Source organism: Mustelus asterias, chromosome 15 (genome assembly GCF_964213995.1).
Source record: "Mustelus asterias chromosome 15, sMusAst1.hap1.1, whole genome shotgun sequence".
NCBI classification, from domain to species: domain Eukaryota; kingdom Metazoa; phylum Chordata; class Chondrichthyes; order Carcharhiniformes; family Triakidae; genus Mustelus; species Mustelus asterias.
Window position 1 is genome coordinate 102,813,895 of NC_135815.1, and position 16,736 is coordinate 102,830,630.

At 39.8% G+C, this 16,736-nt stretch overlaps 1 protein-coding gene across 1 annotated transcript in view; it reads right to left on the reverse strand.

Annotated features, from left to right (window-relative positions):
• Nucleotides 1-1,389: 1,389 nt before the first annotated feature.
• commd1 (copper metabolism (Murr1) domain containing 1) overlaps nt 1,390-16,736 on the reverse strand; it is a 118,196-nt gene continuing 102,849 nt past the window's right edge. The window contains exon 3 of the mRNA XM_078230458.1: nt 1,390-2,338. Coding sequence (XP_078086584.1) covers nt 2,231-2,338 — 108 coding nt within the window. The 3' untranslated portion in view covers nt 1,390-2,230. The remainder of the gene's footprint in view (nt 2,339-16,736) is intronic.

Consider the following 16,736-nt stretch of genomic DNA (forward strand, 5'->3'; position numbering starts at 1 on the left):
TGGAAGCTTTATTTGAAAGGGTAGTTGAAAAACCTGCAGTGGACTTTCAGTGAAAACAGCTGATGGAACGTATTGTTTGAAAGAAGATTTTAAAGTGTGACTTTTTGGAAGCGGAGTTTGGAAACGCTCATGTGACAATCATCTGGGGGATTGAGATTAGAAATCCATAGAAGATCTGTCAAGTGGCATTGGCCATTTTATTCAGAGTGGGGTGTTACTGTTGAAAACTGTATACATTTGTGGAGCTGGGGCGGGGGTGGAGGAGAAAGGAATATTGAACCATCAAACTTCTAATTTTTAATAATTTTTTTGGTTGTTAAAACTTATTAACAGTCTGTGACTGTTCCTCCGCATTTAAATTAAAAGTTATGATCTTTTGAGCCAGGGTTCCATTCTGGAATCTTCCCATCCAGCAGTAAGACCAACTGGGATTGTAACATGACTCAGGACAGCTCCAAGAGATAGAAATCAAATCCAGGATCCTCCTGATGCGAAAGGTTCAACTATCCACTGGATAAACTCACTCAACCTCCGGAGAAGCTCAATTATTCCCAATTTTAATCTTACAGCATTAATAATGCTACCATCTAGATTATAAAAGGAAAATGTGTATTTAATAAATCTCTAAACAGTAAGCTGCAAATCTCCAGCAACATTTAGTTTTAAAATCAACAGTATCTCTCCTTGTCCTCTCAACCTTATATAGCAGCTGCACTCAGTGACTTAATAGATCTCATTTATAGCCTCCTGTGCAAATAACAGACTATTGGAGAATCTCATTTTTGTGAAAACAAATAATTTATAACAAGATTTTGAAGTTAATGCGACTTATCATGTAACAGTGACTGTGGGGAATGTAGCTTTCAACAACCTTTGTGCACACGGTGTAGAATTTGGGCTGACAAAAATGGATACAACAGAATCTGAGTAAGGAGAAGTCAGGATCTCCAATATCTCATATTTGCTGTTTCGTAGATACTTCCAAAATAAATCTAAATAGATAAATGTTCTGTAGTCATACCCTGAAACAGAGTACTTTTTATTCAGTTAAATAACTTTACTGTAAATACAAATATCAGATCATTAGGTCTCTAGATGGCTATCACTTTAATGCACTTGAAACTATAACAAATCTCTTCCATCCATATCCAGGAATAAATGCTGGTTATTGATTTTCTGAAGGCTTTTGGCATGGAACTGAATTCAAGGCTGGGTGGAAAAGGGAATGGCAAATTTTATAATTCCATTCAATTTCATATTCCATCTGGAATCTTCTCGTCTTTATGACTCTATATTAAATAGCACCACAACATTGTAGACTATTAACCCAATGATGAAATAGTTGTTTTGATCAGTGATAAGTAATAGAATTCAAAGATTAGGATGTATTTCCATGCATTTATTGAGATCATATCCTTGACATTGTTTGAAATAATATAAACACAGAGCATTGAACTTTACTTTTGAAAAAACCCAGAAGGAAACCAAGAAAATTATATATTTTCACGGTGAAATAATTTTCCTTCATTACTATGCCTCTGTAATGAAGGCTGTCTTGTATTTTTATACCAGTCATATCAAAACTCCAAGAACAGTCTCATGTGGATCAGCAACCTACAATACTGTAGTAACGGAGACTGAAGGAGAGGGGGAAAAGTGATGTTTGGACTTGACGAAATATAAAACCTCTCTAGGTTGGTCACAGCTTGGGCCAATTAACACAATCAATACTGCCCCAACATTGATCCCAGTGTACTCTCTCTCAAATCCCTATAGTCTGAATATAATTATCCAGTTAATGTTAATTTTGTCTACAAGATTTCATAGAGAAATGAGTTGAGACTGTCCAAACTAATTTCTGTTCAGCCTCTTTACAATAGGCAAGGGAAAGAAAATTACATTTTCAACTGAGTTGAATCAAAACTCATGTTCGAAACAACTAAAGGGTTTAAGTGAAAAATATCAAATTAAAAGCTGTATCCTGAACACACCATTTACTGCAAAAACAACAGATGGCGAGGAAGGAGTTAGTGAGGCATACATACATTGTTAGTTTTGGGACGGTGTTGAGATAAAAGGCTGTTGCTAAGTAAATTCAGAATTGCACTGCACTTCCAACCATTCGATAACCAATGCAGATAATGCATATATTCCATCATCCTCTGGGATCTTTAGGGGTCGTGTTGGTTATTGGCACCATCATCTGTTCCGTTTATTATCTCCTTCAACATCAATTGGTGTAACTTAGTGCACCGATGTTCTCTTCGATTTCTGTTAGTTTTTTCAGGAGTTGATTCACTTTGGTCTCATCCAACTCCAAGCAGAGAAATTCTGATTCCTAAGAAAGATAAAAAATATCTTCAAACACAAATAAAAACAAACATATTTTATGTTTTCTCCGTTTACTGTTTCTTCATACAAGCCTGACCGATTTTTAATCAAACTGTCACTCTGTTGAAGGCTACATTGTTTTAGAAATGTGACGACAATACTGCCAATTGATGTCAGAAGGCAGGTAAACATCAGGTGAGTCGGTAGCAGACCTACGGACATGGAGATTTAGTGTAACAGCCTCACCACCATATATTGGTAGAGATTGCAGAATCAGGACAAAACAAATAAACTAACTAAGTGTGGTTAAACAAAGGAGTGTAAAACTGAATTTCAAGAAAAAGGAGAGAACAATAAATGGTACATTATTAGCTCAAGAAAGGGGTTTAAGAAGAAAATTAAAGAGGAAGTATGAAGTGAAAAAATCAAAAAGAAAAATAGGAAAGTGTTCCATAGATACACAAACAACAAAACATCAGCCAAGAAACCATTTGGGCCGAATGGCCTGTTTTATAGATTCGACCTAAAATCAGAGAAACATGGCTAATAATTAAACACTACATTGAAATTAGTTAAACTTCATGTTTAGACTAAAACTGAGGACCTGCAGTTTGGCCCCGTTTTACTGTTATAGGGTCTTGTGTGATAGTGTTCAGTGATTATAATGCAAGAATATACCAGAAGTGTTTCAAGTGGAACAGTAGAAAAGTAAACCTGATCTCTTTGTTTTGTTCATGGCTGGAATGAGCACATTGGCAACGAACTGTAGGATCAGTCTTTGCAGATCAACAAGGAGAAAGTGCCTTCTGCTACAATTAGTCTCACCTACGGGCTTCACTTACGTTTTTCTTTAAACATCAAGGTCACTTAAATTGTTCAGAGGTCTATTAATAATTTTGCACAGAGCTATATTGTTTGAGTCACATGGAAAGATCCTGTGATTAAAAGTAATGTGACCATAGGACCAGTGCTGGTACTGATACAATATGGTGCTAATGTGTTTTTAACTCATTCATCTCCCAGGACAGGATACCGAAATGGAATGGCCTCTCCATTCTTGCAATGCTGTCTGTCCATCGCTACTTCTCCTGTTTGCAATTCTCTGCGTTTGTCTAATTTTCAAGATTCTCTCTATATTTCTGTCCATATAATTTCTCAGTCTTCTATTTCCTCTCTCTCCATATCTCTCACTACAAATTAGCAGCAGTAGGAGACCACTCAGCTCCTCGAGCCTGCTCTGCCATCTAATATGATCGTGACTGATCTGATTGTGACGTCAATTGTATCTTCCTCTTGCACATTTTCTTAACTTGTTTCACACATCTTTTTACATACATCTTTCCCCCATTTTCTCTGCCTTTCTTCGCCTCTCCTTTCATCCTCACCTCCCATTGGAGTGAAGAGTGGTGCTTTAGTCCACCTAGCATATGGGTCTTGTTGGGTATGGAGTTATAACTCGCCTCTTTATCCTAATCCTCAAACTCCTTTCTGAAGGTTCTAACCTCCTTGGAACTATCTCAGAGGGTGCAGGCAGGAGGGGGGGTTAGATATACAAGCTGGGCCAGAAGCATGGGCATTAAAAACTGGGAGTCATATAACTTAACATACAGTTTAAAAATAAAAGATCTGCAAACACTCAGCAGGTCAAGTAGCATCTGTGGAGCAACAGAAGTCAGTCAAAAGTTTCAGATCCAAGAGCGTTAGATCTCAGGACTCATCTTCGTGTTGAAATGCTCAGTCTGATTTCTGTTTCTTCCGAGATCTTGTCTGCTCTATTGAGTAGTTCCAGATGTTTCTGGTTTGTTTTAAGGTTTGGGAACCTGCTGTATATTTCATTGTGCTTAAATTAAACAGTCTAATTGTTTACAAGGCAGGTTCAGAAGCAAGAGGTCCGATGCATGAGGCAGAACCTTTGAAAAATGGAATGGGAGCAGCCCACATTTCTCAAAACTGTTTCTCTCATGTTCTTTTCACTGGTTATCTGCTTTTTCCTGATTACTGTCGGTTTCTTCCAATTCCTTTAAATTATTTTCCATTATCCTATTTCTCCTTCTTGTTTTTCAAATTTCTACTTTTTCCCTGTTATTAATTTGCTACTTCCCATTTTCCGTTGAGTAGGATGAAAACAGTACAGCATCTGAACTAAATTGAATTTCTTTCTAAACTTCCTGCTGTTGTCCATTTTGTAAACTTTAAACTAAAGTCTCCTCTTTTGGGGTATTTTAAATATAAGCAAAAGCTGTCATGGGTGAGTGAGACAGGGAAGCTGTAACGTAAGGCTACAGACCAAGTGCTGGAAAATAGGATCAAAATAGACAGGTGCATGATAGCTGGCACAGACATGATGGCCAAAAAAAGTTTAAAGTTTATTTATTAGTCACAAGTAAGGCTTACATTAACACGGCAATGAAGTTACTGTGACATTCACCTTGCTCCAGTCCCTGATAATGCAACACTCCCACCCCCCAAGTCCCTGCTCCAAACCCCTGATGATATGAAAGCCTGAGAGTTCCCACTAGCCAACCTCCTCCTTCTCCTGTTTATCTGGGCTTGGCGAGCGATCTCTCGAACTCACTAACTCCAGTTACTCAGCTTCTCAAGGCAACGTGAAGTTAACCGGCATGATTGAGATGGGGCTGGAATCAAAATCACAGCGGACTCTTTCTTGCTGCAGCGGGAGCCTTTGAATGGTTTTCATCACTTGTCTGATGAAAACTGGCACATGGTTAAAACCAGGTCTCAGACATTAAAACCAAAGTAACCAATGTGTGAACTTTACCTTTGTTTTGCTTTCCTGATCTCATTCAATACAATCCCTAAACTGTCAGGAGTGTAGGTTCTACCAAAGCAGGGTAGTGTTGAATAGCAATTATTTTATAACAGGTTAATTCTAACTGCAGAAGTGACCAAACATTTAGAGGATTAAAGCTAAGATTTTGCATATATTGAACTAGCTGTGAATTCTTGGTCCATATTGGAATCCAAGTAAATGCAAGTAAATGCAACAGTTAATATCTTGTAGCTCAATCATAAATAGTTTCATAATAAATTGAAAACAGAAACTATCAGAGTGCCAAACCAGAGACAGCAACATCGAGGGCCGAAGGGCCTGTACTGCGCTGTAATGTTCTATATAACAGAGACTTTGCTCCTATTTTAAGTGTTGACCAGTGAGGTTGTAACAAACAATTCTGCATGAAAGCCACCATTTATACCTTCACATGCCAACAGCAAACTTGAGACATGGAAGTTAAATTATGTTTGTCTCTATTCCAGAGACACTTTTATACAAAAATGATTGTGATAATCTTTGCTCCTGTGCGGTGAACTCTGTTTAAGTGGAGGTGGATTCTACAGCGCAGGCAGCAATAATTACTGCAAGCACAGTTAGTCACAAATGTGACTTTGATTTCTGTCCATGGGACTTTAGCTAATGTCTCAGGAAGATTGATATTTGCCATCAAGCTAAACAAAACACGTTTCTCACAGTAGGGTCAACTAAGGGCAGAATAAACAGTAGCTTACAATAACAGAATCATTAGCCCTTCATATCGCCACTTTAGCCAGTGGTGCTGCTGCACTTTTCAGTTTTCATACACAAGGCAGTCAGACTAAATGTGTTGACCCCATCACTGAAGCAGAGGTTCCTGAATAATAACTGCAAAGCAGGGTTAGCTTAGAAACTTAGCAAACAGCCTACATAGCCAGGATGATGCTAAAATTCATGGTTAAATAAAAGGTGGGATTTATGTCCTAGAGTCAGCATATCCATTGCAAAGGAGATATTTATCAATTATATGGAGCAGCAATCAATCAGGGATATGAATACATCTTCATCTACACTAATATTCTGCACTGCTGGCACTCACACAACTTTAGTGTGCAGTGGACATTGAGACCTGAGCGAGCAGTACATTATCGGATGTACATCATATGACCTTTTACCTAGTGTACAATTTGTCTTCATTAACACAGGACCTGGAGTGAGGGAAAAGAAACCTTGTCTTTACTTTCAAGGTGAAATATTTAATTTTGGCAGGCCACCAATTAAGCAGCTTTGTCGAGAACTGAGAAAGCATTCTCATCAGGGGCAGGACAGCTGGAGTTACAGACCGGCTTGGGATTTGAGTACATGGTCACATGAACAAGAAGTGAATGATTTATTATCCATGCTATCAGGTTAGGGCAGTGAATGAAGCATTTTAAACTACAGTGACACTGTGACAAGGTAGACAGAGTATCATTTGTCTCTACCTGACTCAGGCAGTGAGATGACAAGTCACAGATATGATTATTTGTCAACGTGGAGACATACAATGAGATCACTATCCGTGTATTTCAAAAATAACTAATTTTCCTGTCTCACCCAACCTCTCAATGCCAGCCAACAAGTTATGTAGTAGCTTGTGCTTTTGTATGATACAGCACAGGAAGAGACCATTCAGCCCATTGTGTCTGTGCTGGCTCTTTGAAAGAACTATCTAATTAGTCTCACTCCCTTTCCTCATAGCCCTGTTATTTTTCCCTTCAAGTGTTAACCCAAATTCTCTTTTGAAAGTTACTAATGAAGTGGTTTCCAATGTTCTTTCAGACAGTGCAATCCAGATCCCAACAACTCGCTACGTCGTTTATTTCCTCATGTTGTCTCTGATTGCTTTGCCATCACTTTGAATCTGCGTCCTACAGTTACAGATCTATCTGCCACTGGAAATAGTTACTCATTATTCATTATCAAAACACTTCATGGTTTTGAACACCCATATCAAAGCTGAAGAAAAATATATGTTTCTTGGTTCTTGGGATGAGAGGATTGTCCCAAGACAAACTGGACCTGTGGCTCAGGAGTTTAGAAGAATGAGGGGCAATCTTGTTGAAACATACAACATTCTGAAGGGGCTTGACAGGGTAGCTTCTGCTTACTAGAGAAGCTCAAATATCAGGAGGGGTGAAGCGAGAGGTGGAGGGAGGAGGAGGAGGTTTGGACCCAGTCTCAGAATAAGGGGTCTAACATTCAGAATTGAGATGGAGAAATATCTTCACTCAGGGGTTTGTGAATCTTTGGAATTAGAATTGTGCATGTTCCATCATTGAATAGACATAAGGCTGAGAACAGGAGAGTGGGAATTGAGGCAAATCATCAGCCATGATCACACTGAACGGCAGAGCAGGCTCAAGGGCAGTATGGTCTACTGCTCCCCTTTCTTATGCTTTCATTAAATCATAGAAATCATAGAAACCCCACAGTGCAGAAGGAGGCCATTCGGCCCATCGAGTCCGCACCGACCACCATCCCACCCAGGCCCTATCCCCACATATTTTACCCGCTAATCCCTCCAACCTACACATCCCAGGACTCTAAGGGGCAATTTTTTAACCTGGCCAATCAACCTAACCCACACATCTTTGGACTAAAGAATTGAATGGATTCATAATGAAAATGCCAAACATCAGGCCTCTGAGGAAAGTTAGAGCTCATGAAATAAACAGGGACAGTAACAACATGGATATGAAATTAGCTGAGTGACAGGGAACACAGTAGTGACTAATATAGAACTTCAAAAGGACATAGGTAGGCTGGTGGAATAGACGGACAAGCGGTATGTGAAATTCAATGCAGAGAAGCATGAAATGATTCATTTAGGTAGGAAGAATGCAGAGAGACAATATAAAATAAAGGGTACAATTCTAAAGTGGGTGCAGGAGCAGAGAGACCCAGGTGTTTTTGTGCATAAGTCACTGAAGGTGACAGGACAGTTTGAGAGCATGGTTAATAAAGTATACAGCACCATGATTCTTTGAATAGGAATGTAGAGTACAAGAACAAAGAGGTTATGGTTTAGCCTCAGTTAGAGTATTGTATTCAATTCTGGGTGGCACACTTTAGGAACGATGTGGTGGCATTAGAGAAAGTTCAGAAAATATTCATGAGAATGGTTCCAGGTATGAGGAATTTCAGTTTTGTAGATAGAATAGAAGGTTGAGAAGGGATTTGATAATCATGAGGGGTCTGGGCAAAGTAGATAGGGAAAACTTTGGAGGAGAGATTGAGAACAAGAGTACATAGATTTAAGATAGCTGTCAAAAGAAGAAATGGAGATGTTAGAAACTTTTTCACACAGCGAGTGGTTAGGATCTGAAATGTACTGCCTGAGAGTGTGATGGAGAAAGGATCAATTGAGGCATTCCAGAAGGAATTGGATTATCTGAAAAGGAAGAATGTACAGGACTACTGGGAGATGATGGGGAGCAGCACCAGGTAAATTAATCCTTCAGGGAGCTGACAGAGACACAATGGGCTAAATGACCTCCTTTTGTGCTGTATCAATTCCTTGATTGGTACTAACAATGGATCACACATTATTAATGAAATACCTTGTACTTAAGGTACAATGTTTTCTCCACATTATTGAATGAAGTATCTTGTACCTAGTAGGGAGTAACTTCACCAAAATGCTACCATAATGGAGATGTCCACTACCTTTTCTTGTTTGGATGATATTGTTTTCAAGAAAGTCCTCAAGATTCAGAATTGCTGCATTCATTAATGGGGAAGTAAAAACTTTGATATAGGGCTCGAGCCAAAAAACGTGAATGCAGGTTTGTGTACTGCTGTACTTACCTGATGCCAACATTTCCCGTCTTGGAATGTTACTATATTCTTCTGCATCCAGCAATTGTGAACGTTTTCAATTTGGGCTCTAAGCTGTTAAAGAGGAATCTTATCATAGTCTGGGATACGGGGACAGGGATGAGTGATGTGGCAAGACAACTGTCCTAATTTCACTGTTCAAATCTCTAACTGACAGAATATATTTCTTTTTGACAAGTCTCTGACAGATCGGCAAGTTAGTCAGTCTCGAGTTCAATCCAAATATTGATTACCATTCAGTTTCAATTCATATCTGCATTTCAGGTTTGTGATTGCAAGTTGAATATTGCCTGGGACTGAATATTGATGGGGATTTAACCAGCCCTTGGGAGACAAGCTAGGAGGTGGGAGGGGTGTAAAATGGCAAGGGTAGATGAAGGACACTTTCCTACAGAGACGCCAAATGAGCCACTTAAGTGGTCAATTAAGTCCTCTACCTGTCACTGCAGGTCCCCTAGTGGCAATGGCCACCCCCATGGTAACATTGTCTAACCTCACCAATCACGCATCTCACCTTTAAAGGGGGCTGATAACTGAAGGTGGATTGCAGAAGCATAATCGCCTGAAACGTACTTAGTCATTTCTGAAGGACTACAGTGGTGTCCAAGAATGGTCACGTCTTTAGACTTCAACCAAATACAAGTGGCTGCAACGCTCACCAGACCAACTTAAATACGTAAAGGCCCTGCTGTAGCAACAGCAATTAGTGATTGTAATCAGGGAGTGTGGACACTGAATTAATCAGAGTGACAACCAAAGCCACTTGGTCACTATAGGCAGAGACCCACACCTGGAAACCAAGTGACAGATGCCACTCATTACAATTTCTGTAGATTTCTCATTAAATCCCCAGATGCTTGAAACACTGAGAACAAAGAACAGTACAGCACAGGAACAGGCCCTTCGGCCCACCAAATCTCTGCCAACACAGATGCCGGTCTAATATTTTCTCACTTCTACATGGTCTATATCCATCTATTCTCTGCTTATTCAAGCATCTATCCGGATGCTTCTTGAATGTTGTTATAGAATCTGCTTCCACCATCTCCTCCGGAAGCGCATTCCAGGCATTCACCGCCCTCTGTGTGAAAGACTTGCCCCTTACATCTCTTTTAAACTTTCCCCCTCTCACTTTCAACCTATTCCCCCGAGTAATTGACCCTTCAACCCTGGGAAAAGACTCTGACTACCCACTCTATCCAAGCCTGTCACAATCTTGTAAACCTCCATCAGGTCTCCCCTCATCCTCCGACCCTCCAATGAAAACAATCCAAGTTTGTTCAACATTTTTTCATAGTCCATATCCTCCAAACCAGGCAACATCCTGGTAAATCTCTTCTGCACCCTTGCCGATGCATCAACATCCTTCTGGAAGTGCGGCGACCAGAATTGTACACAATACTCCTAATACAGCCTAACCAAACTCTTATACAGCTGCAACATGATTTTCCAATTCCTATACTCAATGCCCCGACCGATGAAGACCAGCATGCCATATGCCTTCTTGACCACCTTGTCCACTGGAGTTGCCACCTTCAGGGAACTATGTATCTGCACACACGTATCCATCTGAATACTAATATTTCTAAAAGCTCTACCATTTACTGTATAGTTTCCTTCTGCAGTAGACCTTCCAAATTGCATCACCTCACATTTGTCTGGGTTAAATTCCTGAGCCAGCTGGTCTTACTGGAACTCTGGCTTTCACACAAGGGTTTCCAAACTCCACTCTCGAAGAACACATTTGGAATCTTCTCCTAAGCAATACTTTCTCTCAGATACCTTCGGCAAGGAACCACATACAGGATTTTAACCTCTCCTTTTGGTATTCCTCTGTCCTGGATCACTACACGCAATCTCTCAGGTACCCAGCCATACCAGCAGAACATCACTGTTTCACAGGCTGTAACAAGGCGCCATCAACTTTTTCACCTCCGATGTCTGACTTCTCACTAGCCAACATCTCCAGGTCTGCACCTTACAGCCTGTCTTTAATTGGGAGCCTCTCTCTGTCCCTTTTTTAACTTCAGTGAACAATACCTTGTTCAGACTCCGGCTCTTTGTCCCTGGGACTTTCTCCTGTAGCTTCTGAGACTTTTCTGCCCCCTGTATTGTCCTGCCTGTACTGACAGCTTCTGTGGAAAATTTCTTGCCTCTGGGTTACCTGGTTTCAGACTGAACCACAAGTGCCTTTCAGTGTCAGTCTCTGGATGTTAGTTTTTTTTCAAAAAGCCTATAATTGTTTTTACATCATAAACCCTTAATTACAATGCAGGCAAAGTTTAAAGTGAAACTAAAAGCTATAGACTTATAGGCACCTGTGTTTAAAATGAAGCTAAACTAATGTTTTAACCCTTCCTTAGCATACAAATACAGAAACATAAATTAAGCTTAAACTTAAAATTATACCTTATTTCGAATACCCACAATACAAATATGAATTACTTAAACAGTCTCTATCTCCTAACAAAACCTGAACAATGTAATCAATAAGACATTGACAGAAATAGGTTTAAATCAGTGAAGGCTGTGATTGATCATGATACGTAAACTGTTTGAAAAAAAAAACCTCTTCTGTAACCTCCATTGTTGTAATATTATTTGAGTAAACCATTCATATCTTATTATCTTGAGGGCTTTTTTACATTCCCCTCCTCTTGTAAAGACACCTCATGTTGGAATTGGGAAGTATTAGTACATACAGCCTTTAAAAAAAAAAATCAATTGCAATTTAATTCCAGCTTAGAATAGTGTTTCACTGCAAAACATTTTGAGGGATTTTCCTCTCAACTAAATTGCAATACATTGTATGAGGACACGGGGCAAGATGATATGCTGTCAGCTGAGGTCATTAACACACAGTTTGCAAAGCTGTCACATGAATTGTTGGAAAAGAGGGTTAATAAAAAAAATAATCTGACAAGCGCATTATGACAAACCGCAGTTGAAAGCTACTCAGTCAGATCAACATTTAAAATGAGCACAAGAGATTCTCTGGTGGTTGATCAAGTTTTGTAACATTGTAGATATACAATGTTATGAAGAAAGCAATAGCTAGAAAAATACATTTCTGCTTAAAGCATTATCTAAATTATACTTGTTCTGCTGGAAGGTCATCAACCTGAAATGTTATTTATTTCTTTATGCTATCAGGGATGTGGGAAGGTTTAATTTGCTGCTGACCTCTAATTGCCCACTAACTGAGTGGCCATTTTAGAGGAGTTAACCACTGTGGATCTGGAGTCACATGTATACCAGGTAAATGCAGAAGATTTCCTCCCCTAACGAACATTAGTGAACCAGATGGATTTTTACAAATATCAACTATAGCTTCATGGGACTTAATTTCTGAGACAAACAAATTCTAGATTTTATTAATTAAATTTGAATTCCACCAACTGGGATTTGAACCCATATCTCCAGAGTATTAGCCAGAGTCTGAGAGTCATACAGTAGAGAAGAGGCCCTTCAGCCCATTGAGTCTGCACTGACAAAACTACACTAAACTCACTTTCCAGCACTTGGCCCATAGCCTTGAACATTGTGACATTTCAAGTGCTCATCCACATCCTTTTTAAAGGTTATGAGGTTTCCTGCCTCTACTACCCTCCCAGGGCACTGCATTCTAGATTCCCAGCACCTTCTGGATGAAAAAGATCCTTCTTCAGATCTCCACTAAATCTCCTTCTCCTCACCTTAAAATTATATCCCCTCATTATTGATCCTTCAACTATGGGGAACAGCTGCGTCCTATCCACCCTCAATCTTTTACACCTCAATCAGGTCCTCCCTCAGCCTTCTCTGCTCTAAACAAAACAGCTGGGGCCTATCCAGCTTCTCTTCATAGCTCAAATGCTCCATCTCAGGCAACACCCTAGAGATTCTCCTCTGCACCCATTCCAGCAAAATCAGCCTGGGCATCTAGATTACTAGTCCAATGACATTATCATTACATATCGTCTTCACCCTTTGATTTGTCTCTCTATAGATGCTGCTGAGTATATACAGAAATGTCTGTTCTTATTTCAGGTTGTCAGCTTCTGCAGTATGACGTGTTTCTCTCTGATCTGTGCTGAGATAGCTCTTCACGTTGAAGGTGATGAAAACACTATAATTGGTCCCAACTTCCAGAGTCTGCAGACAAGATTTCAGATAATTAACCAAAAGCTCCTGCTGCAACGTATCTATGAATGGGAGGTGAAAGCAGGGCTGAATTTGGCTGTGATACCTTTCCCGAGGCAATGACTCACGCACCAGGAATATATTCAGTGGAACGATCTCTCAACATTCATTAGTAAACTGTAACAGGACAGAAACTTAAGAAAACAAAATCAACTCCAATCCCTATTGAGGTTCACCTCTGTGGATTCCATCTGCACTCTTCCATTCTTGTCCTGAAACACACTCGAATAATTTTCCTTTTCTCCCTATTCAAGTTACTGTTTATGTTTTCATTGTTTGCATTAACAATACAACATGGATTTATGAAAGAGCAATCATGTTTGACAAACTTGCTGGAGTGTTTTGAGGATGTAACTTGTAGAATAGATACAGGTGATTTCGATGAGGGAACTAAGGTAATATTTCCAAGATTGCTGATGACATGAAACCTGGTGGGAAAAAGTGTAGTGAGGAGGATGTTAAGAGGCTTCAAGGCAATTTAGGCAAGTTGAGTAAGTGAGAAAATATGTGGCAAATGCAACATAACATGGATAAATGCAAAAGCCTTGGTGAGACCACACCTGGAGTATTGTGTGTAGTTTTGGTCTCCTTACCTAAGAAAGAATATACTTTTCATTAAGGGAGTGCAGCAAAGGCTCACCAGACTGATTCCTGGGATGGCAAGATTGTTGTATGAAGTGAGATGGGGTAGATGGGGCCCATATTCACTGGAATTTAGAAGAACAAGAGGGGATTGAATTGAAATATATAAAATTATGACAGGGCTGGACAGACTGGATACAGGGATGTTGTTTTGTCTGGCTAGGGGGTCTAGAACAAAGGGTCACACAGTCTCAGGATACAGGATAGGCTGTTTAGGACTGAGGTGAGGAGAAACGTTTTCACTCAGCGGGGGGGGGGGGGGGGGCGCGAACCTGTGGAATTCTTAACTACAGAAGGCTGTGGAAAAAAGTCACTGAATATATTTAAGGAGGAAACAGATTTTTAGACTCACAGGAGTATGGTGTTGAGATAGAGGATCAGCCATGATCATTTTGAATGGTGGAGCAGGCTCGAAGGGCCGAATGGTCTTCTCTTGTTCCTATTTTCTGTGTTTCTAAGCTTGCGCACCACTGGAGTTAAACTGAGTGGTCAGTTATTGCTGGGCTTAATGTATGCAATTCTCCAGTCTGCTGGCACCTTCAAGTCTAGGGAAAACAGAAAGATTATGGCTAGTGCCCCAGAATTTCCACAGCAGTTAATTATTTTAGTTTCTTGCATTTTACTATGTTTTGGTGCCAGTATGTTAAGAAAAAGCAGAAATTAAAATTTAAACTTTTGACCATATTTGTTAAAGACAGCTGTCAAGACGGGAATGAAAATCCTCTTTTAAACAGTCAGAAGAAACAGATTCTAAATGATAAGTTGTGCTTTCCTAGAGTCCTTTCAATTTTCACCAAGTCAGAACCAGGTGCAAATACAAGCAGAAATATTACACTTTTTAATAAGGACATCAGAAAGTTGAGCACTAAAACATTAAAGAGAAAGTTCTGTATTGCAAATAATACCACACTGTTTACACAAGTCAAACAGATCACACACAACTTCATCTGTCATCCCACACGATTCTTGTTCTCTCTGGGTTGTCAAATCCACAAAAACAACTAACAGGTTTTGCATCTAGCTTTCCGATTTCCTGCAATTCTAATTAGCAAAGACATCACGTGCCCGAGATTCTTTAAGCGAACACAATAACGAGACTGCCTGTCTCAGTGAGAGCACTGGAACAATATAGTGGACCCTTTGTTAAGCAGTTAATTGGGGTCAAAAGATTCCCACAATGCTTTGTCTTCTCTCATTAAAAATATGAAACCCAACTGCTTAATTTTCCATCGTCAGGTTGGACTGGGAAATAGCAGCTGTAAATGATCTCCCGAGTACAAGTTATTGCTGAAGGGACAGATGATTGATCGAAGTTTAAAAAATTGCCCTCTAAAATATGTCAAAAAGTTTCTATATTTCTACTCTTGTTTAGAATTGCTGGGGTGTTTACAAGAGACAAGCAGAGTTTTGGCTGTAGCTCAGTGGGTAGCACTCACCTCCAGAGTCACAAGGTTTTAGTTTCAAGTCCTGCTCCAGAGCATGAAAATCAAGACTGACGCTCCAGTGTAGTACTGAGAGAGTGCTGCACTGTCTTTTGGGATGGGGTGTTAAACAGAGGCTCTGACTTCTCAGATGGATGTAAAAGATCTCATGGCAATATTTCAAAGGAGACCAGAGTAATATATGGCATCCAGGCCAATATTTAACCCTCAAATGACATCACATCAAAGCAGATTAGCTGGTCATTATCATGTTGCTGTTTGTGGGAGCTGGCTGTGCACAAAATCAGCTGCCAAGTTCCCTGTACCAACTCAATTCCACATTTCAATGCAGAATGGAGAGCACAATAAATAGAAATGAAGGCAGAGAGGTTAAACTGCCATTATAGATGGGTCAAAAAGGGGTTTGTTTTGAGGGAGGGAAGGGGAAAGTAGTGGCTACAATAACTGCCATTTAGGAAAGTTACCAAAGGGCACCCACATCGATATCCATCTTTGACCAAGATAAAAATGTGTGGTGCTGTTTTGAGTCCTGAAAACCTGCTAAAGCAAGAGACTCAAGAATATTTTCATTTTCAGTAAATGATACATGAAACTATCACAAGTTTAAGGTTAGACACATCTGCAGCAAGGCACGTGGCACAGGGCACCAGCCTGACACCAGCTCACCTGGCAGTATGTTCTTGGCACCAAAATGACCAAGGGCATTCTAACTGTGAAAGTAAGTCTGGGCTGAGGGATGTACTCCAAATAGCTTCAATGCCCCAGGTTATTTTAGATGGAGGAGAAGAGAAGAAGTAGCCACAGACTGAAGTGTATTTTTCAATTGAGTGATCCTTGTTGAAATGCGAACTATGTTGTGACCTCTCCTGCAGACTGTTAACATTTATTCCCTGAACTTGTGAGCAGTGAAGCAGAACGTTGAGGCAGCAAGGGATATAATTGGAAACAAAATTAGCATATTGATGTTATTTTAATCTTCACAATTTCTTTCCAAATTAAGAATTTAAAATTATTTCTAGGTCACCAAATGTAGGGACATTTATGGTGTATTATTCCAGCAACATCTTTAGAAACAGCCCATAGCACAGTGTTAGAGTCAGAGTTTTACAGCACAGAAAGAGACCCTTCAGTCCATCATGTCTATGCTGGCTATTAAGCACCTATCTATTCAAATCCCATTTTGCAGCACTTGGTCCATCGCAATGTATGCAATGGTGTTTCAAATACTCATCTAAATGCTTCTTAAACGCTACGAGGAAGTTGTAAAACGTGCCTTGAAGTTTGGTTTCCCTTAGATGCAGTTCATAACTTTGGTGTTATGTTTTTACAATTGCCGTACTTTTACAACTTGTCCTGATGAAAGTTGAAGCCCCGGGCTTGCTAACTCCAGCATTACAATCACTCATTTGTTATATTCATTCATGGCATGTGGGCATCACTGGATGAGTCAGCATTTATTGCCCATCACTGCCTCATTTCAGAGTGCAGTT